The sequence below is a fragment of the Ogataea polymorpha genome, assembly GCF_001664045.1.
Source record: "Ogataea polymorpha strain NCYC 495 leu1.1 chromosome Unknown OGAPOscaffold_7, whole genome shotgun sequence".
NCBI classification, from domain to species: domain Eukaryota; kingdom Fungi; phylum Ascomycota; class Pichiomycetes; order Pichiales; family Pichiaceae; genus Ogataea; species Ogataea polymorpha.
Genome location: NW_017264704.1, coordinates 330,087 through 350,359, shown reverse-complemented (window position 1 = coordinate 350,359; position 20,273 = coordinate 330,087). Strand labels below are relative to the sequence as shown.

Here is a 20,273-nt window from a genome sequence, read left to right as displayed (position 1 = left end):
AAAAAATCTCCTATCGTCACCCCCCCAATATTTTTCCACTAAAATAAATGCAAAATAAATTATTCTATGTTGCATGAGTATAAACCACTACGAGGTGCTGGAGATTTCCAGGAATGCAACCGATGCTGAGATCAAAAAATCCTACCGACGGCTGGCGCTTAAATACCATCCAGACAAGAACAAAAGTGCCTCGGCAGAGGAAAAGTTCAAGCAGATAAACGATAGCTATGGCGTTCTGTCGGATCCCGTCAAGAAAGCCGAGTTTGATAAAACTTATACACCACGAACCACACACAGCTACTCATTTACTCCAAAAGCGTCGAAACAGCCGTCAGCGTACGACGAGTACGAGCGGGCAAGACGACAGTTTGAAGAGTTCAAGAAGAGACAACAGCAGGAGCGGAAGGCACGAGAGGAAGCCCATAAAAAACAGGCCGACGACTGGGCCAACAAGTGGAATTATACAGATAGCTTTTACCATTACAGTAGATATTCGTCCGACCGCCACGAAACACACAGAAAATATACTCAAGAAAGCCATTCCTCGAGTGGTTCCAGCGGGTGGCAGAAGACCAGCTCGTCCTATTCGTTCACTCCCGGAGAGAAAACGTACCCCAGAGCGATGCCTAAGACCGAAAAGCCGAGCAAATGGACGGACAAGGAGCAAAAACCGCGAATGAGCACAGATTTTGCAGATATTCTCAAGGATTTCAGTACTCCCGAGTTTAAATTCGAAGACAGCGCCGGTATCAAGACTCCCTCGTTCAATGGAACTCCGGAAGACCCCATAATACTCGATAGCGGGACAAAAGAAGATCCCATCGTGGTGGACGACCCGCCTTCGCGTACACATAGCCCCAAAAAGCCCAAGCAGCGGTTTTGGAAGCCTGGCTCGCATCAACGATTTACAAATAGAACAGCTATGGAGGAGGAAGGAGAACACAGAATGCATGAAGCACACAAGGAAAACCCCGACGACGAGAGGTTCAAAATACATGTAGAAAATGTTCCTCCTTTCACTCAGACAAACGGCAATTTCAACATGTCATCCATAGGAGAAAGTCTTGGAGTGGACGCTGACATGAGTGTGGATGAGGAAAAGGACATGCAGTCCGAGGAACCTGAGGCAAACGTGCCCTCTATTACATTATCAGATCTCCAGTGCAACGAAGCAGATATAGTCCACATTTCTCCGCCACTGTTCCCCGAATTCGGGCTGGCCACGCGCGAGCAACTGCAACACCGCATGCAAGGGTACTTGGCTCAGGTTTTCAATTATCAGCATTTAATGGCCAAATACCACCAGGCACGACAGGAAGCCAACGCTAAGTGTCTGGACCGAATAGTGGCAAGCAAGACCAATTTACAGACGTACTTGCAAAGTGTCCGCATTGACGAGGTTTTGAACACTGCGCACAAGCAGTTTCTGCTAGGACACGCCGAGGTGTTGCAACGATACGAGCTCGAACTGTCCAAGTATGCCTGACCCGGTGTACGGGTGTGTATAATAAATAATTAATTTTGTACAAAAAACAAGTTGAAAGAAACATTACACAATGAGCAGCGGAGCAGGGAACGAGGAGGTTCCTCGCGATGTGCGTCTGTTGCACCTGATTTTTGCGACTCAGGGGATTCAGTCGTACCAGGACCATGTTCCTCTTCAGTTGATGGATTTCGCGTACAGATACACCTGCGGAGTTCTACAAGATGCGGTGCTATATAACGACCATGCGTACGCAAGCGCCAATGGAGGTGCCTCAGCCGGGATGTCGAATGCGCCGCTCTCGAACGAGGATATCAGACTGGCTATTGCTGCTCGCACAAACTACCAATTCAAGCCTGTTCCTCCGAAGAAGCTTCTGTTGAAACTCGCTGCCGAAAGAAACGAGAAGCCCTTGCCGCCCGTTATGCCTGCGTGGGGTGTGCGCTTGCCTCCGGAGAAGTACTGTCTGACGGCCAAGGACTGGGAGTTGGACGAGGAGGAGGATGAGGGGCCCGAAGGAGAGTCCAAGCGACAGAGGACGCAATGAATAGCCGTACAACGTTGTGGCGGGACATCCAGCAGAGGTTCTGGTTCTGCGTCTGCTACAAATTCGGGGACCAGGAACGGCATAAATCGAGGTGTCCATAATTAAATATTTTTATTTGTACATTACAAGTGTTATTTTTATGACTTTTGTGACGCAGGGCTCAATCCCAGAGTAAGTAGATAAATGGTTTCTGTCTAACTCCAGGGTCGTCGAAAAGACCATTGGCGAGAGCCTGGACGAGAGAACGTCCATTCTCGAGAACATCAGCGATCTGGGTCCCCCAGATATGGTGCATCTGAAGAAACACAACAGCTCTTCCAGTTCTAAACATCCATATTTGGGTACGTTCTTGTACTACACGGGGGCCGACGTGTCGAATTCTGCCACGATTGCGGCTCTGTTGAACTCGCTGAGCAACATCATTGGCGAGGAGCCGCAAATCTGGTTCGGGAAAGAAAAACACTGGAAAGTGACCGAGGCAACCTACTGTACCTACAACGTGTTCAGCAAAGTCGATGTCCGGGTCACGTGCAAGTTCCCGGGCCAGGTGGAGTCGTACATGATTGACGGACTGGGGAGCAAAGTGAACGAAACCGATCGCCTTTGGACTGAGACATTTGTCAGTGCTGTTGTGCGTGCTTTGATCAGTGCCGACGCCGACGTGGACGATTTCACATCTATGGTGGAGATCCGCAAGATCAACCCGTTTCTCAACAAGGAGTGCGCGTCTTTGTTTGTGAAGGGCTTCGAGGAACTGTATAACGAGGGCCCTAAACTCGGGTGTTCAGAAGATCTCCAGGTGCCAACCAGATGCAACAATTATTTGGTGGACGCTTTTGTCAAGTGTATTCAACTGACGGGTATGTGGGAGGAAGGAATTGCTATCCTCAACAGAATCACACAGGAAGACCACACGGCTTCGTATTTGATTGCCAAACTGTACCTGCTTAACAACCAAGAAATAAAAGCCGTCAAGGTGATGTACGATACTATCAAGCTTAATCCGCTGGATGGCGAGATGCTCACTCTTCAAGCCCAATACTGCCTGAAGAAGAAAAGGCTGGATCTGGCACTTCCAATTGCCATCAAGGCGGTCAACAGCACTCCGTCGTACTTCAAGCCGTGGTCAGTTTTGGTGGAGGCATACATTCAAAAAGGCGACTATGAAAAGGCGCTGCTCACACTGAACTCGTGCCCCATGGTTACTCACAAGGACAAATTTGTGCTGAAAAGAGTCAACAACCCGCAGCCTGAAGATCTGCATCTTCCTCTTCCAATGGATGTCACCCTTCCCAATGTGACCAATTTGAGCTCGCTGGACATTGCTGCAGAGCACCAGAAGGTCGACCACAATCTTCTGAATCTGGCTGCGGCCAATTTGAAGTCGACTTTCGCCAAAGCGTATAAGCTGCTGACAGACATAGTTTTGGAGACCGGCTGGGAGTCACTTCTGAAATACCGCACCAAGGTGTTTGTGATGGAGGACGAGTTCAAGAAGGAAAATGCACAGCTCAGCCTGGACAGCAGCTCAGGCTCCTCAGAAGCCGCGAACGGGTCTGCTGGATCGCAGTTCAAAAAGAAGCGTCTTTGCGAAAGATGGCTCGACAACCTCTTCATGCTTCTGTACGAGGACTTGAGGACTTACACGATGTATCGTGCGCAGGTGATGCATTTTGAAGCCCAGCAGCTGGATCTCGAGAAAACGACGCTGGAATGGGAGCTTTTGGGACTTGTCTCGGAGCGGCTGGGCCACCAGAGAGAGGCTGCCCAATGCTACGAGAAGGGCCTTGGCCTGCGTTTTGCTGTGCGCAGCTCCAAAAAGTTACTAGACTATTACACCGAACAGAAGAAGAAGACGGCAAACCTGGAGGCACTCAACAGGCTGAATGACCAGATCCTGGATCTGGTGGTCAATTTGATCGTGTGGTTCCACAGATGGTACTGCTCATTCTCGCCCAAGATGATCCTTGCCCTGTCGGGTCTGATCAACGAGGTGGGGCGCACCAAGGTGGAGAACGAGATCAAGGTCAAGTACAAGAACAACCGCGGTGTGTACGATCTTGTCCGCGACAATATTCTGTATTTGGAGGAATACGGGCTGATTGAGAACGACTGAAAATCGGCCACCTCACACCAAAGGGTGAAAATAAATGTTTGTTGTTATATTTAATAAATAGACACAAATGGTGAGTAAATCATTTTCAAAACGCTAACTCCAGGTGACAATTGGCAACGCGCACGATGATCTGATTCACGACGCCGTGTTAGACTACTACGGGAAAAGACTGGCGACGTGTTCGTCGGACAAGACGATTAAGATCTTTGAAGTGGACGGCGAAAACCACAAGCTGGTGGAGACGCTGAAGGGCCACGACGGGCCTGTTTGGCAGGTCGCGTGGGCCCACCCGAAATTTGGCGTGATACTCGCCTCTTGCTCGTACGACGGCAAGGCCCTCATCTGGAAAGAAGAGAACGGAGTGTGGTCGAACATCGCAGAGCACGGTGTGCACCAAGCCTCGGTGAACAGCGTTTCGTGGGCGCCAAGCGAGTACGGTGCAGTGCTGCTGTGCACCTCCAGTGACGGTAAGGCCTCTGTGGTGGAGTTCATGGAAGACGGGTCACAAAAGACAATGGTGTTCCAGGCACATGCCATTGGAGCTAACGCGGGTTCGTGGGCGCCACCACACAAGGACAACATCAAGGAAAGACGATTCGTGACTGGCGGATGCGACGACCTGGTCAAAATATGGAAATTCGACCCGCAAGTCAATAACTATGTCGAGGAGGCGGTGCTCACCGGCCACACAGATTGGGTCAGAGACGTGGCCTGGTCCTCGTCTCTTCTCTCAAAGTCATACATTGCATCTGCGTCACAAGACAGAACTGTTCTGATATGGACCAACGACACGGTTGGCGGCACGTCGCCATGGAAGAAACAGCTCCTGACAGAGGAAAAGTTCCCTGACGTATGCTGGAGAGCCAGCTGGTCGCTCAGCGGCAACGTGCTTGCCATCAGTGGTGGAGACAACAAGGTGACGCTATGGAAGGAGACCCTCTCAGGAAAATGGGAGTCTGCCGGTGAAGTCGACCAGTAATCATACATAATAATCAAGATGCTATAAAAGTATTACTCGGAACCTCACGTTTGGCTCGTCTTCAGGCTCGTCGTCGGGCTGTCCCGGCCGTCGCTGGCGCAGAAGCCGCCACCGGTTCAGCATGACTAGCAGGAAGATCGATGCAAACGCGATTAGGAAAAAGATGTCTGCGTTGCCGTTCTCGAAAGTGCTCTCGAAAATAAAGTTCGAGTCAGGCCCGGCTCTGCTGGGTGCGTTAGCGAGCTGCTCCTGTGCAGAGGTTTCGCGTCTCTCATCTCTGAGCCTCGTGTACATCTGCACCCAATCGTCCCACGTTCTGGTCGTAGGCTGTTGAACGTCCGAATCTTCAGCGGTTTTCTCGCCATACCACCAGATCTTCAGCCACAAACGCAGAAGAGACAGCTGAGCAGCTAAAGAAGGTTTCTGGTTTATCTCGAACATCTGGTCATAGTACCGCTTGGCCAGATGGAAGTCCTGGCTCAGTCCAATACCCATTTCGTACATGTAGCCGAGATTGAACCTTGCCTGAAGACTGCCCTTTGCTGACGCAGAAAGGTAGTACGAAAAAGCCGTGTTGTAATCTGGCTCGATCGCATACTCTCCATTCTCTGACGAGTTTCCGATCTGTGAGTTTTTGAGCCCGTTGTAGTAGATATCTCCAAGAAAGACTCCCGCGTCCAAATTTTGCTGCTGGTGTGCGCGTCTGTAGTAATTTAGCGAGCTTTGGAACCGCTCGAACGGAACTCTAGGAGGCTCCTCAAGGTACCCCACAGGCGAGTAAAGAAGAAATGCCGTGGATGACTGTGCGGGCTCAAAGCCTTGCTCTGCAGCCATGGCGTATCCAATAAGGGCCTGTTCATGGTTTCTGTTCAGCAGCTGGTGGAAGGCCCACTGCAAATCGCAAACCACCGGCTCCATGTGCTCCACAAAGGCCTTGTAGAACACTATAATTCCTTCTTCTTTGCCTGGCTCGTATTGTAGCTCCTTCATCTGTGCAGCCTGGTATTTTGCCTCGGGAACGTTCCTATATGCTGCCGTGATGAGCTGGCCCAGTCCGGCCTCAAAGTCGCTTCTTATGAGGATTTTAGCTCGATGGTAAAGAGCCCTAGCGGACGCATAACGGGCAGAGTTGTAGAGCTCAAACGCCTGCGCGCGGTGCTCATCATCGTCCATCAATTCGTAGAGAAGTCCGAGGTCGACGCTGGCTTCTGCCGACTTGGCTAGTTTCACGCCCCTCTCCAGCCAGACTCTGGCACTCTCCAGGTCCATTTCTGTGCCTTCGCCTCTGAGGTACATGTGGCCCAGATCCGAACAGCACTGGCCAACACTCTGGATGAGAGTCCGCGAAACCGACAATTTGCGGTCGATTCTACCTTCCAGCACGTCCTGGACAGGCCTCAGCTGGATTCCGCGGGTTGCGCATTCTTGGGCAATCTCAAAGGCTGTGTTGTAGTCGCGCGGTCTCCAGTAGTTGCCGTCGTAGTAGTATCGGACGGAGCGTGCTTTGTCTTTGTAGGAAGAGGATTGGAAATCAACGTCTGCAAAGTCCTCATACTCAACCACCTCTTTCAATGTGGAAGGAACAATGGGTGTTGTTTCGCTCGCTCCTGAGCCGTACAAGCCCCCTTGGAGGTCGTAAATGCGGAAGTTGAAGTGATCAATGTTGGGTCCGCCGATTGGCCCGTTCTTGATAAACTCAAAGCATTCGTGCGCAACCATGCCGTAATAGTACAGAGCCAGTATCAGGTTCTGTTCCACAGAAATGCCCTTGTAATATCTATATGCCAATGCCATAGCTGCACGGATATCACCCTGGTCCGCGGCAATCTGGTAGTGAAGCAGCGCTCTGCCTTGGTCCATGTCCAACTTGCCAAAAAGTCCGGTTGCGTATATGAAGCCCAGGAGGTAGTTTGAGGTTGCATTGGGCGCCAACTGCACCATTTTCTGATGGTAATGTAGTGTCTGTGTTGCGTTCGTTGGCAGCGAGTAGTTGCCAAATAAATTGATCTGGGCCAGGACATAGGTAGCGTCGGTATCGTTGTGTTCGTCGGCCAGACGGTGCAGGGAATCGAGGGCGTACAATTGGCGTTCTGAGAGCTTCGAGTTCCAGTATTTTTTCTTCATGTTGTCTGCCTCATCGTAGTAGTCCACGTCTAGAGCCAAATGGACTTGGTCGTCCTGTGCAGGTTTATAATCACTCAGAAACCACAGGCTTTCTCGAAGCGCCGGTTCTTCCTCTTTGAGGATGGCTATGCTTTCTTCCACGGAAAGAAGCTGCTCGCTGGTGCTGGCTATTTGGAAAAAAAGCCAGCCTGCTATAGCGAAACGAAGCCAGTTCATTAACAAAGGCAATAATATTTGAGCGAAAAATAAAGCACAAGTTTTATTTTCCTTCCTGGGTGCAAATTCATGGGGTCCGTATTTTGTCCGTGCTGCGAGCCGCCCGGCGCCGTGCACAAGATCCCGCTAACCCTGCAGGATCCCAGCCTACGGCACCCCCTAGAAGAGCTCTATTTCTGCAATTCCTGTGGCAGCATCAAATGCTACCGTTGTGTTGATCTGGAACACGGATCCAAGTATTGTCCGTCTTGCTGGCGATCTTTTGACCGAGAGTCGCGCTATTGCCAACGCCACTGCTTCAAGTGTCCGTCATGCCGCTCCAGACTCCGCGTAAAGGCAGACAGCAACAACCAGGACACGAAAAGCAGCAAGAATTTTCGGTTCAATTGTCCCAACTGTAAATGGACCTACACTACAGGGAGTCTCACGAGGCCGCAACCGTTGTACGAGATCATCAGGGAGAAAAAGCAGTCTGCGCTGGACCGCCGCTTTAGCGAGCTCAAGTCGCATTATGAGAACCTATACGAAACGCTTCACATCAGCGAGGCACGACACCGAAATCGTTTGATCGGGAAGTACTCGTCGCTGGAACTTGCACAAGTAGTGGAGCGTCGCAAGTTGCCTGAAATCGGGGTGATAAGAGAACAACAGGTTGACGAGTATGAGCTCCCGCTGTTTCAGGAGTTGTGCTGTAAGACGAGCGTGCGGTGCAAGAGCTGTCGTGAGATTCTGGTGCAACCGAGTTCCGAACCCTCGTCGAGCTCTTTCGAGACGCTTTCTATGGCAATAAGCAGATTGCCGGTTCTTGAGTGCATTGGTTCGACTTTGGTGATAACCAATCCGAGCGCGGAGTCGATGGAAATCCAGCTACGTTTGATAGATAGCGGGAATTTGACATTACACGAAACAGAGTTGTATTTGGGCGCTCGTCCAGAGTGCAAGAAACCCGAGGAGTGGGCGAAATTAATACCGACGCCGAAACTCGCCAACTCGCCAGCAGAAGCTCTATTGCACAAAGAAGAAGGACCCAACTGGAAGATCATCAAGGCAGACTACTCCAAAACCCAGGAAACACCAGTATTGCTGACTGCGAAAACAGCAACCGCAAGGTTTTCGTGGTGGCAGTTTCTTAAAATTTCTTGAGCTTGGCTCCCACGCATAAGACACGCGTCAGACTGATACAGACAGCCCCAAGCAGGCTCAAAGCGGAGGCGTATGCGATGAACCCGTTTGTTCGTTTGTTGCTGGTGCCATTACCAACAATGGCTGCAGCGGCAGGATTCAGGCCCAGCAGGGAAAGTCCGGTGATGGCATACATGGTGGCATAGTTGGCTCCAAACTCTTCTTTCTTGACGATCATTGAGCAGCACGTGGGGATCAGGGAGTAGATGCCGCCATAGAAGGTGCCATAGAGGATACTGTAGGTGTACATGGCGCCAGGGCTGCTTTTGAACGGCATCCAAACGACAAAGTTGAAAACTGCAGTGATGACCAAGAGGAATATAATGATGTTATAGCTGCCGAAAAAGACATCTGCAAGAAGGCCGCTCAGAAGTCTGCCCGCGACGGCTCCAATGTTGATCACAGTGACAAACAGATAGGCCTGACTCGAGGAAAACCCGTTTTTAATGCACACGAACGAAAAAAGCGACGATGTCACCAGAACCGTTCCTTCGGCAAAGACACAGCCCAGAACGCAAAACAGGAACTTGCGGTCGTCTCGCAACGCCTTGAAGTTGAACGACTTGGTGAGATAGAATATCACAGTGTCCTTTCGGGACATCTGTTCTGCCTCCACAACTCTTCTTTCCTTGACCAGGAAAATAGAGATCACAAGACACACAAACGAGATCAGAGCCAGCAGTCTCATCGACCAAGCAAATCCAAGACTGACATACGTCTTTCTCAGCATGGTGGGGATTATAAGACCGCCCACACAGCCGCCGTTGCCGGCGAGAGCCATGGCTGTGGCTCTTTTTCTGGCTGGAAAGTACTGCGAAACAGCACCCATGAGGGGCGATGAGAGAATCCCCGACGCAATGCCGACACCAGAGAACGAGAGAATGCTTTGGTACACCTTTGTGCTGTTGGCGAATCCGAGCAGCGAGCCAGTCATCATGATGGTGCCGGCGATAAGCGGCAAGCGAGTCCCGTGTCTGTCGAAATATGTGCCACTAAAAATCATGCAAATTTGCAAAAGAGCAGTGTAGATGGAGAAGATCCACGAGACCGTGGTTGTGGATACGCCCGAGAGTTCATACTCGAGTAGTTGGGTCTGGATCACACCGATCGAGTTGGCAAGCCCCCAGACGGGTAGCAGCCCGAAGAAAGAGCCCAGTACGACGAGCCAGCTGCGTTTTTTGTTGTTCTCGTAGTACACCTCGTCAGGGTCACTGGCCACAAGCAGGCCTTCCTCGCTGCGGTGGCTTACCTGCGTTTCTAATTCGACCTCTGTGGTCATCGCAATTTCTTCGATCGAGCAGCGGAATAATTAGCCCGAAATATAATTTAAATATTTATTTATTGCTTATTAATTTTGTGCAAGACGTACATTACAAATGGAGAACCAGGCCAATCACATTGACGCTACCACAATTGCGCGACTATTTCACACGGTTGCATTCGATGACAAATCCATCAAGATTTCACACAAGGCGCTGCTGCTGGTGTCTGAATACATCAAACTGTTCACCTCGGAGGCGATCGTGAGATCGAACGTGGAACGGTTAGAGGAGGGAAAGCGCGATAAAGAGCGCTACAGCGTCGATGTGGACGAGCATTTGGATGAGAAACAGCAGGACGCCGTGCTGGACACGCGCCATTTGGAGGCCGTGGCCGGACTACTCACGTTGGACTTCTAATGCATCTATTACACTTTAATGGCCGCCCACGTCGTTGGGGTCGATCCGGAATATCTTGTCGGGATTGAGAATCCGGTTTGGGTCCAGTGCCATCTTAATCTTCCGCATCAGATCGATAGCGTCTTCGCCTGCCTCCTCTATCAGATAGTCTCTTTTACCATAGCCAACGCCGTGCTCGCCGGTGACGGTGCCTTCTGCGAGCAAGGCACGGTCGATCATGCCCTGCACAAGCTTCTTGGTCAGGTCGTACTGGTCTTTTTTGAATAGTATGACTGCATGGTAGTTGCCGTCGCCAACATGCCCGACGATCGACGCGTTTAGTCCGGCCTTGGAAATCTCGTTCTTGGTCTCCTGCAGCGACTGGCACAGCCGCGAGATCGGCACGGCCACGTCGGTCGTCCAGACCTGGATGTCCTTGTCGATAGTCTGTTTACCGTAATTGATTGTGGACCACAACGCCACTTTTCTCGCATTCCACAGCTCAAACTTCTCCTCCTCGCTCTCAGCAAACCGGAACGACTTGCGGTTGTGCTGTTTGCAGATCTGCTCCACGGCGCGGGTCACGTGCCGCGTCGATTCCTTCGAGTCGCCGCCCAGCTTGAGCATCAGCGTCGGCAGCTCGTCGTACTTGGAGCTGGTCTCCCCCGAGAAGTTGACGTAGTGCATCATGTTCTCGTCCAGCAGTTCGATCGCGTTGGCCGGGATTGCCCGCTGCACCATCTCTGCCACAGTGTTTGCGGCATCCACCAAACTAGGGAATGCCACCACCAAAACATTTTCGTAGCGGGGTTTCACGTGCAATTTTAATGTGGCTTCAGTCACAATACCCAAGGTTCCTTCGCTGCCGATGAACAGACCGGTCAAATTGTAGCCTGCAGACGACTTCTTTGGCCGCTTCTTGGTCTTGACAATCGTCCCGTCTGCAAGAACAACCGTCACGCCAACAACGTTCTCCCTCATGGTGCCGTATCTGGCCGCGTTGGTGCCTGAACACGACGTTCCGATCATACCCCCTATACACGCTCCCGGGCCGGGATCAGGCCCAAACATCAGGTTGTAGTCCTGCAGATAGTCTCGGAGGTCCTCCCAGCCAACGGCTGGCTGCACTACAACGTCAAGATCGTCCTTGTGCAGTTCTAGAATCTTGTTCATGTTTCCTAGATCGATGCAGATGCCCTTTCTAGTAGGAATGAAGTGGCCTTCCAGCGACGTTCCGCCAGAAAACGGAACCACAGGGACCTTGTGCTTGTGGCACACCTTCAGGATAGCAGACACCTCCTCGGTGTTTTCCGGATACACCACGGCCACGGGTCTTTGGTCCGGCTCCGCGTGGTGGGTTGAAAAAAAAGTGTCACTGTGGTCGTCCAAAGTGGTCTTTGTTCTGCTCACTTTGGACGGTCCCAGCACATCTGTCAGCTCCTTGAGGGCGTCCTCTGTATTCCCGTAGGCAGGAGCAAGCATGTCCCGAAGCTTGCTCGTCGAAGACTGCGGAAACATAAATTCCGGCACATTGCCCCCAATTTTCACAGAAACGTACGCGGCCCCGAGGATAGATCCGAGCACAAACAAGCCGCCCGACCAGAGGAAGCTGGTCCTGTCTTTCTTGGGCCCAGGAATGGGTCTGGGCGTCTGCGACGAGGAATTGAACCGCTTCAAGGTCTTGGGAACCGCCCGCAGAGACTGTGGACCTCTCTGTCGGAATAAATTCATAATGATGTTTTTTTTCAGGCAACTATGGCTTTTATATATATGGCAGCGGGATAAATTCAGAACGGGTGCCCGTAGCCTGCAGATACAGGCTGCATTATATTAATTACGTGACTACATAAAGTCGTCGTCGCCGAGATCGTCGTCAGACAGGAAGCCGTCATAGTCGTCCTTCTTGAACGAGGACCCGATGTTGACCTGGCCCTTTGCCTTCTTCTTGCCCGCACCTCCCGTAGAGGTGCCTCCCGTCTTGGCGAGCCGCGCCTGTCTTTCCTCCTTCACTTTCTGTGTGATCATGGCGTTGAGCGTGCTCACCACCTTTCTGGTGTTCTCGACACTCATTGGCCCACACAGGTCTCTGATAAGGTCGATCGCCAGAGATGTGGAGTAATGCAGCTGAGACTTCTTCGCCAGGTCGGTCAGGGCCGGCGAAATCGCCTTTCTGAGTTTCTCGAAGTCCTGCTTGGTCTCGACCTCGAATAATGGATGCGCACTGATGGGAGTATTCTTGTCCAACTTCGGGGCAGAAGCCTTGGAGGCCTGTTCAGCAGCAAGCGCCTTGGCGCGCGGATGCTCGTTGGCAATGCCAAGACCGCCAAAAAGGTCTGCAGCATTGTTCAGATCAGAGTTCAGCTCTGCTTCCTTCAACATCTCCTTCTTTGTCTTCTCGTCAACCAGATCGATGTCAAGCAGTTTCTTGTCTGCAGTCTTCTTCTTGCCAGCCTTTGCCGGCTTCGCGGCCTTTGGAGCGGCCTTGGGAGCAGGCTTTTTCTCCTGCTTGGCCTTCTCATCTTCTGAGTCCATGTCCCAGGAGTCTAAGACTGGCTCATCGTCCTCGAGCTGGTCTTCCCACGATTCTGAAACTTGGGCGTTGGAGGCGGTGGGATACTCAAAGTCTTCGTCGTCTAGCCGTTAGTCGCGAAACCTCCATTGGCACTTACCCCAAGACATGTCTGCTAATTAGTACGGAAAATTCTTTTTTTCGTCAATCCAGGAATATATCGGTCTGCGTCGATCGTCGCCCGCCTAGTGGCAAAAAACTATTCCAAATACACTTGAACATTTATTTATACACAGTATCTCGAATGGTAAGTGACTGCGCTGATCTTTGTGCTCTAACGCTCAGTCAAATCCGCTAAGATTGATACCTGGCGAATCGCACAGCTCTCGCGTCAGCGTGACCGCCTTTGGCCAGCCTGCGCCCTCCGCCCCAGGACTCTACGATACCTTGAGGTCGGGCGAGGGACCTCTTTCTGTCTCGTCCAAAATCAACAACAGACACCCACTGGAGAGCAGAGTGCAGAATTGGGACGCTACTCAGAGAGAACACCAGCTGGAAGCCTACAGACGTATATTTGGAGCAGCAGACCCAATAAAGAGAGAAATGGAGCTGAAGCTTGTGCAGGACACTGATTTCAGGCCAGCCGTGCTCGGTGGATCTTCGAACCTCCACAAAGACATCCTCCTGAACAAAGAGACTAGCATTGACTGGGAGGATATTTATTCAGGTAAGTTTGCGCAGATTACGTGTACTAACATCTCCGCAGCCTCAGACAGACCTCCAATGGACTTCCATACCGAGATGGAGAAGAGGTTTGGTATTTGATTGATGGTCAGGTACCACGAGTCTTGCCCCCGTCGTGTGCTTGCAAGGCTCGACTGAAAAAATTCGTCACGGAAAATTTTTTCGACCACCTATGGAGACGGTATCTTATAGAGACGTCAAATACCACCGTTACGAGTAACTAGAGAATCAAGATGTCTCATTCGATGTATGGAAATTGGTGAGTGAAGAGCTTTTGCAGTAGTCGTGGACGATCCACTAACATGTAGGAACAACTCCAACACATATTCTAAAGAAAACACAGAACATGTTTACAACATGAACGGTCTGTCAAATTCCAATATTTTGGCTCCTTCTCCAGGCCAGGATGCATTTTCACCCTTGGCCTACAACCTGCTGTCGGGGGATCAATCCCAGGAGCGGCCAAATGCCCCAATTGAAAACCAGATGGCTGCTCTCACGGTCGACGACAGCCATTTGAAAACGCAGGATTTTCTGCACCCCTTCGTCGGCCAGCAGCAGTCTCCCACAGCGGCTCTCAATGCTTTGAAAGCGCAGTTCCAGCTCCCCAAGGTGGATCCTTCTAATATCAAATGGTACTACTTGGACGCATCCAATAATGAGCAGGGACCGTTTGATTCGTCCCTGATGCAGCAATGGTATTCTCTTCGATACTTCGACTACGGCCTGAAAATTCGCCGCGAAGAACAGCAGACTTATATGACTCTTGCAGAATTTATCCAGTCCATAGGAGAGTATCTTGTGCCGTTTTCCGTTCCTTTGGCTCCGGTGATCAACCAGCCTGCTACGGCTCCAGTTTTCTCTTCATTCCAGGAGCGAACTCACTGGACACCTTCCAATGAGCAGAGCCAGTCGGCGTCAGTGACTCAATCGCTTCCAGAGCCGGCAAAGACAGAGGAAGCTGCTGTGCCGAAGGTGGACGCCAGCGACATTGAGAGAATTGTGCGCAAGGCGTCCGGTCTGTCTGTGTCAACAAAACAGGAGACTCGGGAACCAGAGCCAGCTCCCAAGTCTGAAGGATTGCCTGCACCAGAAAAGGCCCCAGAAAAGGCCGCAGAAAAGGCCGCAGAGCCCGTCAAGCCCAAGCCACAGTCGCCAACCACGTGGGCCCCATGGGCTTCCAAGAGCCCTGTGAAGCCAACCAAGACCTTGGCCGAGATCCAGTCGGAAGAGGCCGAGAGGCGCAAAAAGGAGCAAAAGGAGGCGGAAGCTGCCAAGTCTTTGGCTGCCTCACTGGCTCCAAAGCAAGAGGCTCCTAAGCCGGCCGTGGCCCTTCCTTCTGCTGCCACCTGGGCCAGTTCTGGGACTGTTTCGCAGGCCATCCCTACAATGACACTAGAAGAGATCCAGCGAGAAGAAGCTGCCAAATTGCATGCTTCCAACTCTGCTGCCAAGCAGAAACCTTCCACGGCATCGTTTGCAGAGGTGACGGCAAGCAGCGGTTGGAGCACGGTGAGCAGCAAGAAGACTGCGAAGCCGGCGGTTGCCGCGCCAACAAAGACCAACAAGCAGTCTGCGGTGATTTCGCCGAACGTTCTTAGGTCGGTTTCTGCGCCAGCCGCCACACCGGCCAAAAAACCCGTTGTTGGTAGCACGGTTGCTTCTCCAAAGCCGCAGCCAGTGACAAATAGCAGCTCGCCAGCAAGAGACTTTTTGGTGTGGTGTAGGACGCAGCTGAGCCATTTGCACAAGGGCATCGACAAGGAAGATATCTTGTCGATCATAATCCAGTTCCCGACGGGAAGCGAGTCACAGGAAATTATTGCTGACACCATCTACTCCAACTCTGCTACCATGGACGGCAGGAGGTTTGCCAGCGAGTTTATGAAACGCAAGGCGGAGGTCGAGAAGCTCGTTAAGGCACAGGGAATACACTTCAGCTGGGGCGAGGCTCTGAATGCCAGTGCTCGGGGCCAGGAGGACGATTTCGACATGGCATTTACCAAGGTGGTGAGCAAAAAAAACAGAAGAAAAAACTAGTACAGGTCATAGCATGTGAATAGCATAGGTATAACAACAGTCATTATGTAGGTTACGCGGCGACTTGCTTGAGCCACTGGTTGTCCAGCGATTGTTTCATTGGTTCGAGCGAGTTGAGACGTCTTCTGAGCGCCTCGTTTATGGTGACCTCCTGACACACAGGAAAGAATGTCTGGGCCCATCCCTTCTTGAACGACTCCGCCTCCATCGCTAGCTCGTTGAGTTCGAGCTCCTGTAATTTGCTTTGCAATTTGAAGCTTTCGTACACGTCGTCTCCGATCGATCCCCGCTGGTACAGCACGTTGACGTACTGCTGGATCTCCTTGAGCTTGATCATTCTGCGGATCGCCTCGGCACCACGCCGGATGAGCGCAGCCTTCAGCACCTTTTCGTTGACCTTGGGCTCTGTCTGGTTTTTCAGCTGCAAATACATTTCACGCTGATAGTTGTCCTTGAAAATAGGTTTCATGGAGACAAGTTTGTTAAGCTTTTTGCGGCGGTGGGCAACAGAAAACAGCACCAATGTAGTCAGCAGCACTACCACATACACAATCGGGATGTATATGGAGATCGACGAGGGGGCTGGAGAGCCAGATTCTTCCGACATGCTTGACAAGGGTGTGTTTTTTTTCGCATTTTTGCCAGCTCGAGCCAAAAGTCTACCGACGCGACGAAATCCCACACCCGCCCTGAGTGCCCTCGATGCATATTTTTTCTTTTCGGTGGTTTCCGGTGTACGGCAATAATGCAGCTTGCTTATCATGCATAGTCCGTCTTTTGATAGGTAAGTTTCTTTTGCAGCCAATGCGCTCCTTTCTCGGTTGCTGATAAAAGAAAGGGACTGTATATAAAAGCACCAAATGCATCACCTCGCACCCGAGCACCAATGTCGAAAAAACTGGAGGAAATCAAGCAGATCTCGCTCGACAACGAGTCGCAATCTGCCGGCTCGTTCGAGGACAGAACAGGGTTCTTTGGCAAGGTCACGAAACTGGTCAAACGGCTCGAGCTCGACGGCACACAGAACTTCACGCTGTCCCAGCTGTTTCTGTATAACTATGACCTCAAGCCGCTCGAGGAAAAAAGACGTACTTGGAGATGGTGGAACTTTGTCACGTTCTGGATAGCAGACTCGTTCAACATCAATACCTGGCAGATTGCCGCCACGGGAGTGCAGGCAGGGCTCAGCTGGTGGGCCACCTGGATCACTGTCTGGCTGGGATACTCCTTCTGCGGTTTTTTCGTTGTTCTGGCTGCGCGGTACGGTGCCTACAACCATATCTCGTTCCCCGTTGCTACCAGGTCGTCCTGGGGAATATGGGGGTCTCTGTGGCCGGTCATCAACAGAGTGGTGATGGCTTGTATCTGGTTTGGCGTCCAGTCAGTGCTGGGAGGCCAGTGTGTGGCTCTGATGCTGCGGTCCATTTTCGGTAACGATCTCGAAACCAGAATACCCAACAAGCTGAAGGGAGAAATCTCGTCTTTCCAGATGCTGGCCTTCTTCTTGTTCTGGCTGTTCCAGCTGCCGGCGATCTACATGAAACCGCACACCGTCCGTCACCTGTTCACCATGAAGGCCATTGCGTGCCCGATAGCTGGAATCGCGTTTCTTGTCTGGACGTTGGTCAAGGCGGACGGAGGTGGCCCCGTCATCCACCAGAGTGGCACACTAAGCGGCTCTGCTTTCGGCTGGGCCTTTGTGAACAGTATGATGAACTCTCTCGCCAACTTTGCCACGCTCATAGTGAACGCTCCAGATTTCTCCAGAATGTCGCATAAGCCAAACTCCTCCATCTACTCGCAGCTGATCACAATCCCGGTTGCCTTCTCTGTCACCTCTCTCATCGGCGTGCTGGTCTCTTCCGCAAGCACTGTGCTCTACGGCGAGACCTATTGGGACCCTCTGGACGTGCTTTCGCGGTTCCTCGACAATTACAGCAGCGGAGCCAGGGGAGGAGTCTTTTTGATCGCTCTTGGTTTTGCTATTGCCCAACTCGGCACCAACATTTCCGCTAACTCGCTGTCGGCAGGTACTGACATGACTGCGCTGCTCCCAAAATACATCAACATCAGGAGAGGTGGCTTCATCTGCGCCATCATCGGCTACGCTATTTGTCCATGGAACCTGCTTTCGTCCAGCAGCATGTTCACCACTTACCTCAGCGCCTACGCGGTGTTCCTCTCGTCCATCGCAGGTGTCTACTTTTGTGACTACTACCTCATCAGAAAGGGCCGTGTTGTGCTGGAAGACCTGTACACTGCCGATAACTCGAGCCAGTACTTCTACACAGCAGGATTCAACTGGAGAGCCATCGTGGCATACCTTTGTGGAATAGCTCCCAACATTGTTGGTTTTGTTGGAGCCACCCAGACACACACTGTGCCCGACGGTGCTACCAAGGTGTATTATTTCAGTTTCTTCACTGGCTACGCCAGCTCGTGCTGTGTTCTGTTTCTGCTCACTGCACTGTTCCCGGTGAAAGGAGTGTCGCGGGAACACCTGTTCCAGAAGTCGTGGCTCGAAGAGTGGAAGGACGTGGAGTCGTTCGATGACTTCTTCCACCAGCGGCTCGGCACCGAAGAAGTGGCCTAAAAAGAAATATATCGTGTTAATCAGTTAACTATTCCCTCGCTAATGGTCAATCTATCGGAAGAAAGGACACTCGACTGTCTGGAGCCAACGTTGGTTCTCAGTCTGTCCAATAGAGACCCGGAACTTGTTGGCTTAGAGGCTCTTGAACCAGGCTTCATGTAGCCCGTTCCGGGCGGATTCTTGGAGAGCTTCTCGGTCCGGTACTTTTCGTAGTAGATCCCGTGAGTCGTGTCCTTCAGATCTTGCAGACACGCGCCCAGCAAACATGTTCTCAAAACAATGTAGTCGCTGTGAGCAGGATCGTCGACTCTCACGAGCCCGTGCGGCAGACGTCTCACTTTGTACTCCACCTGGTCGATGATGGCCCTGTCCGTACCGCACACAATGGCAAATGGAACCAGATCCTGAACGCTGCTGACTGCCAAGTCCTCGTCCTCCTCGTCAATGTCCGAAAAACAGTTTGAGAAGTCATACGTGTTGATTCTGTTCTTGGCGAGGTCCCGTAGAATCAGTTTTCTGTTCAAAGCAATTTCCTCCTCAGACAGAATGTCCGCCTTGGAGATCACAGGAATCACGTTGCACCGTTTCCCCAGCTCCTTCATGCAAGCAATGTCCAGCTCCCGCAATCCCTTGCCTGTCGGTCTGATGAAATAGATGGCAGCATGGATCCTCGTGTCCGTGGCCTTAGGAGTTCTCTGGATCTTGCATTCATCGTTCAGCACCTTCTCAAACTGGCTCTCAATGTAGTCCGTGAGACATTTAGTCGAGTCTCTGTTGTCGATGAAGTCGCCTAGTCCTGGCGCCATAACCACGTCTAAGTCAATTCTGGTCCCTCCCTCGTAGATCTTGGCAGAGTGACTTTCGATCGACAGATCTGCAGGCGCAGGACGATTAGTGGTGATGATGTCCTCGTTGCAAAGAGTGTTGATAAATGTGCTCTTACCCGTTCCCGTCTGGCCAACAACCAAGATGCTGAGTTGCAAACCCCGTTTAAGGAACTTTTTTTGGCGGATCTCTTCCGCTGTCAGCTATGCGGTCAGTCTGGTGAAACGGACTCAAACTTACAATGTTCAGCTTGGCACTGGTGCTCATGTTAAGAAATGGCGTATGATAATTATCCTTCTTTTTTATCCTGCGCTAGCGGTTCTTGATTTTTTTCTGGCGCCGAATCTGGCGCCGCTGCGCCAAACAGCCCCGTGAACTGCTCAAACTCGAGTTTCGGCAGATGCTGCAAAACTTGGAACGGCGGATCCAGACTACCCAGAGGCCGGCCCAGAGCCACCAGGTCCTGGTAGCACGCCCAGACCTGTTCCTGGTCCGTGCCCAGCTCCTGCACAAACTCGGGAGGAATCTTGAGACTCTGGTCTTTTGCGCAGCTTAAGACAACGCCCAGCATGGCTATCACGTTTGTCTCGTGCAGAAGAACCAACGGCACTCGCGAAGTCAACTCGTAGACGTTTGTGCACTGTATAAAGAGGTCCTTTGACCGCTTGAGCCAGTCTGTTTCTCTGGGTATGTCTTCTTCCAGTCTTAAAGCACTCAGACACAATTTATAAGGATTGGAAGGAGTGACCTCAAAACACAACGTTTCCAGTAGCATCTCCTCCAGATTGATCATGAGGTCCTTCCAGCGCCAGAATATCTTTGAGTTCTCGTCTATCGGGTCCTGACTGTTCGCCATCGCAGTTTTTGCGCACACTTTGACAACGTCGGCCAGACGACGCCGACACTCTTCTGCTTTGCAAGCAATAAATAAACTCGTGGCCGCAACCTCGAAATAGTGGTGGCTCAGCATGTCCCGACGCATGTAAAATCTGTGGAAGTAGCACGACGCAGTCATCGCCACCGACCGCGACAGACGCAGCTGTCTGCAACACTTGAACAAATATATTATTCCCTTGGCTCGCTTTTGGCACTCGTCCTCGAAACTCACTTTCTTCAGCTCCGACCCGTTTCTTCGCGACGGCGTGCCCTGCTGCAGCTCCTCAAGTGTGTATTTCCAGTTGCTCGTCTTCACATTGATCAGCCCGTCCCAATACTCGCGACTGGGTAGGGGTTCCGCGGCAGACATTTTACTGAATA

General features: G+C 51.6%; 15 protein-coding genes across 15 annotated transcripts; 8 read left to right on the top strand and 7 right to left on the bottom strand.

Annotated features, from left to right (window-relative positions):
• Positions 1-73: 73 nt before the first annotated feature.
• On the top strand, positions 74-1,517 carry OGAPODRAFT_78082 (uncharacterized protein; the record flags this gene model as incomplete). Its single annotated transcript, XM_018356415.1, has 1 exon — positions 74-1,517. One exon carries the CDS (start codon positions 74-76, stop codon positions 1,484-1,486), a length of 1,413 nt encoding a protein of 470 aa, XP_018208665.1. The 3' UTR covers positions 1,487-1,517.
• Positions 1,518-1,556: 39 nt separating this feature from the next.
• On the top strand, positions 1,557-2,152 carry OGAPODRAFT_103219 (uncharacterized protein; the record flags this gene model as incomplete). Its single annotated transcript, XM_018353162.1, has 1 exon — positions 1,557-2,152. One exon carries the CDS (start codon positions 1,557-1,559, stop codon positions 2,028-2,030), a length of 474 nt encoding a protein of 157 aa, XP_018208664.1. The 3' UTR covers positions 2,031-2,152.
• A 17-nt stretch (positions 2,153-2,169) lies between these two features.
• On the top strand, positions 2,170-7,361 carry OGAPODRAFT_78081 (uncharacterized protein; the record flags this gene model as incomplete). The annotated part of the gene is made up of 4 exons (XM_018356414.1): positions 2,170-2,201; positions 2,235-4,092; positions 4,208-4,216; positions 4,250-7,361. 4 exons carry the CDS (start codon positions 2,170-2,172, stop codon positions 5,123-5,125), a joined length of 2,775 nt encoding a protein of 924 aa, XP_018208663.1. The 3' UTR covers positions 5,126-7,361.
• OGAPODRAFT_17413 (uncharacterized protein) lies at positions 4,250-7,361 on the bottom strand. The gene has a single exon (XM_018355096.1). It carries the CDS (start codon positions 7,064-7,066, stop codon positions 5,147-5,149), a length of 1,920 nt encoding a protein of 639 aa, XP_018208662.1. The 5' UTR covers positions 7,067-7,361; the 3' UTR covers positions 4,250-5,146.
• A 184-nt stretch (positions 7,362-7,545) lies between these two features.
• OGAPODRAFT_17412 (uncharacterized protein) lies at positions 7,546-9,950 on the bottom strand. Its single transcript, XM_018355095.1, has one exon. The coding sequence runs from the start codon at positions 9,924-9,926 to the stop codon at positions 8,595-8,597; it is 1,332 nt and encodes a 443-aa protein (XP_018208660.1). The 5' UTR covers positions 9,927-9,950; the 3' UTR covers positions 7,546-8,594.
• Positions 7,777-8,552, top strand: OGAPODRAFT_10346 (uncharacterized protein; the record flags this gene model as incomplete). Its single annotated transcript, XM_018353181.1, has 3 exons — positions 7,777-7,853; positions 7,888-8,418; positions 8,534-8,552. The coding sequence occupies 3 exons, from the start codon at positions 7,777-7,779 to the stop codon at positions 8,550-8,552; spliced, it is 627 nt and encodes a 208-aa protein (XP_018208661.1).
• Positions 9,951-9,994: 44 nt separating the features above from the next.
• On the bottom strand, positions 9,995-12,006 carry OGAPODRAFT_91005 (uncharacterized protein). Its single transcript, XM_018356991.1, has one exon. It carries the CDS (start codon positions 11,821-11,823, stop codon positions 10,342-10,344), a length of 1,482 nt encoding a protein of 493 aa, XP_018208659.1. The 5' UTR covers positions 11,824-12,006; the 3' UTR covers positions 9,995-10,341.
• OGAPODRAFT_95830 (uncharacterized protein) lies at positions 9,995-12,006 on the top strand. Its single transcript, XM_018357826.1, has one exon. The coding sequence runs from the start codon at positions 10,024-10,026 to the stop codon at positions 10,324-10,326; it is 303 nt and encodes a 100-aa protein (XP_018208658.1). The 5' UTR covers positions 9,995-10,023; the 3' UTR covers positions 10,327-12,006.
• A 96-nt stretch (positions 12,007-12,102) lies between these two features.
• OGAPODRAFT_17408 (uncharacterized protein) lies at positions 12,103-15,633 on the top strand. The gene is made up of 2 exons (XM_018355094.1): positions 12,103-13,121; positions 13,160-15,633. The coding sequence occupies exon 2, from the start codon at positions 13,916-13,918 to the stop codon at positions 15,596-15,598; it is 1,683 nt and encodes a 560-aa protein (XP_018208655.1). The 5' UTR covers positions 12,103-13,121; positions 13,160-13,915; the 3' UTR covers positions 15,599-15,633.
• On the bottom strand, positions 12,148-12,984 carry OGAPODRAFT_10342 (uncharacterized protein; the record flags this gene model as incomplete). The annotated part of the gene is made up of 2 exons (XM_018353176.1): positions 12,148-12,938; positions 12,975-12,984. 2 exons carry the CDS (start codon positions 12,982-12,984, stop codon positions 12,148-12,150), a joined length of 801 nt encoding a protein of 266 aa, XP_018208657.1.
• On the top strand, positions 13,119-13,639 carry OGAPODRAFT_14744 (uncharacterized protein; the record flags this gene model as incomplete). Its single annotated transcript, XM_018353432.1, has 3 exons — positions 13,119-13,121; positions 13,160-13,541; positions 13,581-13,639. 3 exons carry the CDS (start codon positions 13,119-13,121, stop codon positions 13,637-13,639), a joined length of 444 nt encoding a protein of 147 aa, XP_018208656.1.
• On the bottom strand, positions 15,613-16,216 carry OGAPODRAFT_17407 (uncharacterized protein). The gene has a single exon (XM_018355093.1). It carries the CDS (start codon positions 16,203-16,205, stop codon positions 15,651-15,653), a length of 555 nt encoding a protein of 184 aa, XP_018208654.1. The 5' UTR covers positions 16,206-16,216; the 3' UTR covers positions 15,613-15,650.
• Positions 16,217-16,484: 268 nt separating this feature from the next.
• OGAPODRAFT_95826 (uncharacterized protein) lies at positions 16,485-20,239 on the top strand (the record flags this gene model as incomplete). The annotated part of the gene is made up of 1 exon (XM_018357825.1): positions 16,485-20,239. The coding sequence occupies one exon, from the start codon at positions 16,485-16,487 to the stop codon at positions 18,189-18,191; it is 1,707 nt and encodes a 568-aa protein (XP_018208653.1). The 3' UTR covers positions 18,192-20,239.
• On the bottom strand, positions 16,499-20,262 carry OGAPODRAFT_95824 (uncharacterized protein; the record flags this gene model as incomplete). Its single annotated transcript, XM_018357823.1, has 1 exon — positions 16,499-20,262. One exon carries the CDS (start codon positions 20,260-20,262, stop codon positions 19,306-19,308), a length of 957 nt encoding a protein of 318 aa, XP_018208651.1. The 3' UTR covers positions 16,499-19,305.
• Positions 18,220-20,239, bottom strand: OGAPODRAFT_95825 (uncharacterized protein; the record flags this gene model as incomplete). Its single annotated transcript, XM_018357824.1, has 3 exons — positions 19,257-20,239; positions 18,262-19,219; positions 18,220-18,230 (listed from the first exon to the last, which is right to left on the bottom strand). Exons 1-3 carry the CDS (start codon positions 19,281-19,283, stop codon positions 18,220-18,222), a joined length of 996 nt encoding a protein of 331 aa, XP_018208652.1. The 5' UTR covers positions 19,284-20,239.
• Positions 20,263-20,273: the final 11 nt, after the last annotated feature.

Bases quoted from the DNA above. Each gene is read 5' to 3' on its own strand.
- OGAPODRAFT_17412 (XM_018355095.1), bottom strand. From the start codon at position 9,926: ATGACCACAGAGGTCGAATTAGAAACGCAGGTAAGCCACCGCAGCGAG.
- OGAPODRAFT_91005 (XM_018356991.1), bottom strand. From the start codon at position 11,823: ATGTTTCCGCAGTCTTCGACGAGCAAGCTTCGGGACATGCTTGCTCCT.
- OGAPODRAFT_17407 (XM_018355093.1), bottom strand. From the start codon at position 16,205: ATGTCGGAAGAATCTGGCTCTCCAGCCCCCTCGTCGATCTCCATATAC.
- OGAPODRAFT_17413 (XM_018355096.1), bottom strand. From the start codon at position 7,066: ATGGTGCAGTTGGCGCCCAATGCAACCTCAAACTACCTCCTGGGCTTC.
- OGAPODRAFT_17408 (XM_018355094.1), top strand. From the start codon at position 13,916: ATGAACGGTCTGTCAAATTCCAATATTTTGGCTCCTTCTCCAGGCCAG.
- OGAPODRAFT_95830 (XM_018357826.1), top strand. From the start codon at position 10,024: ATGGAGAACCAGGCCAATCACATTGACGCTACCACAATTGCGCGACTA.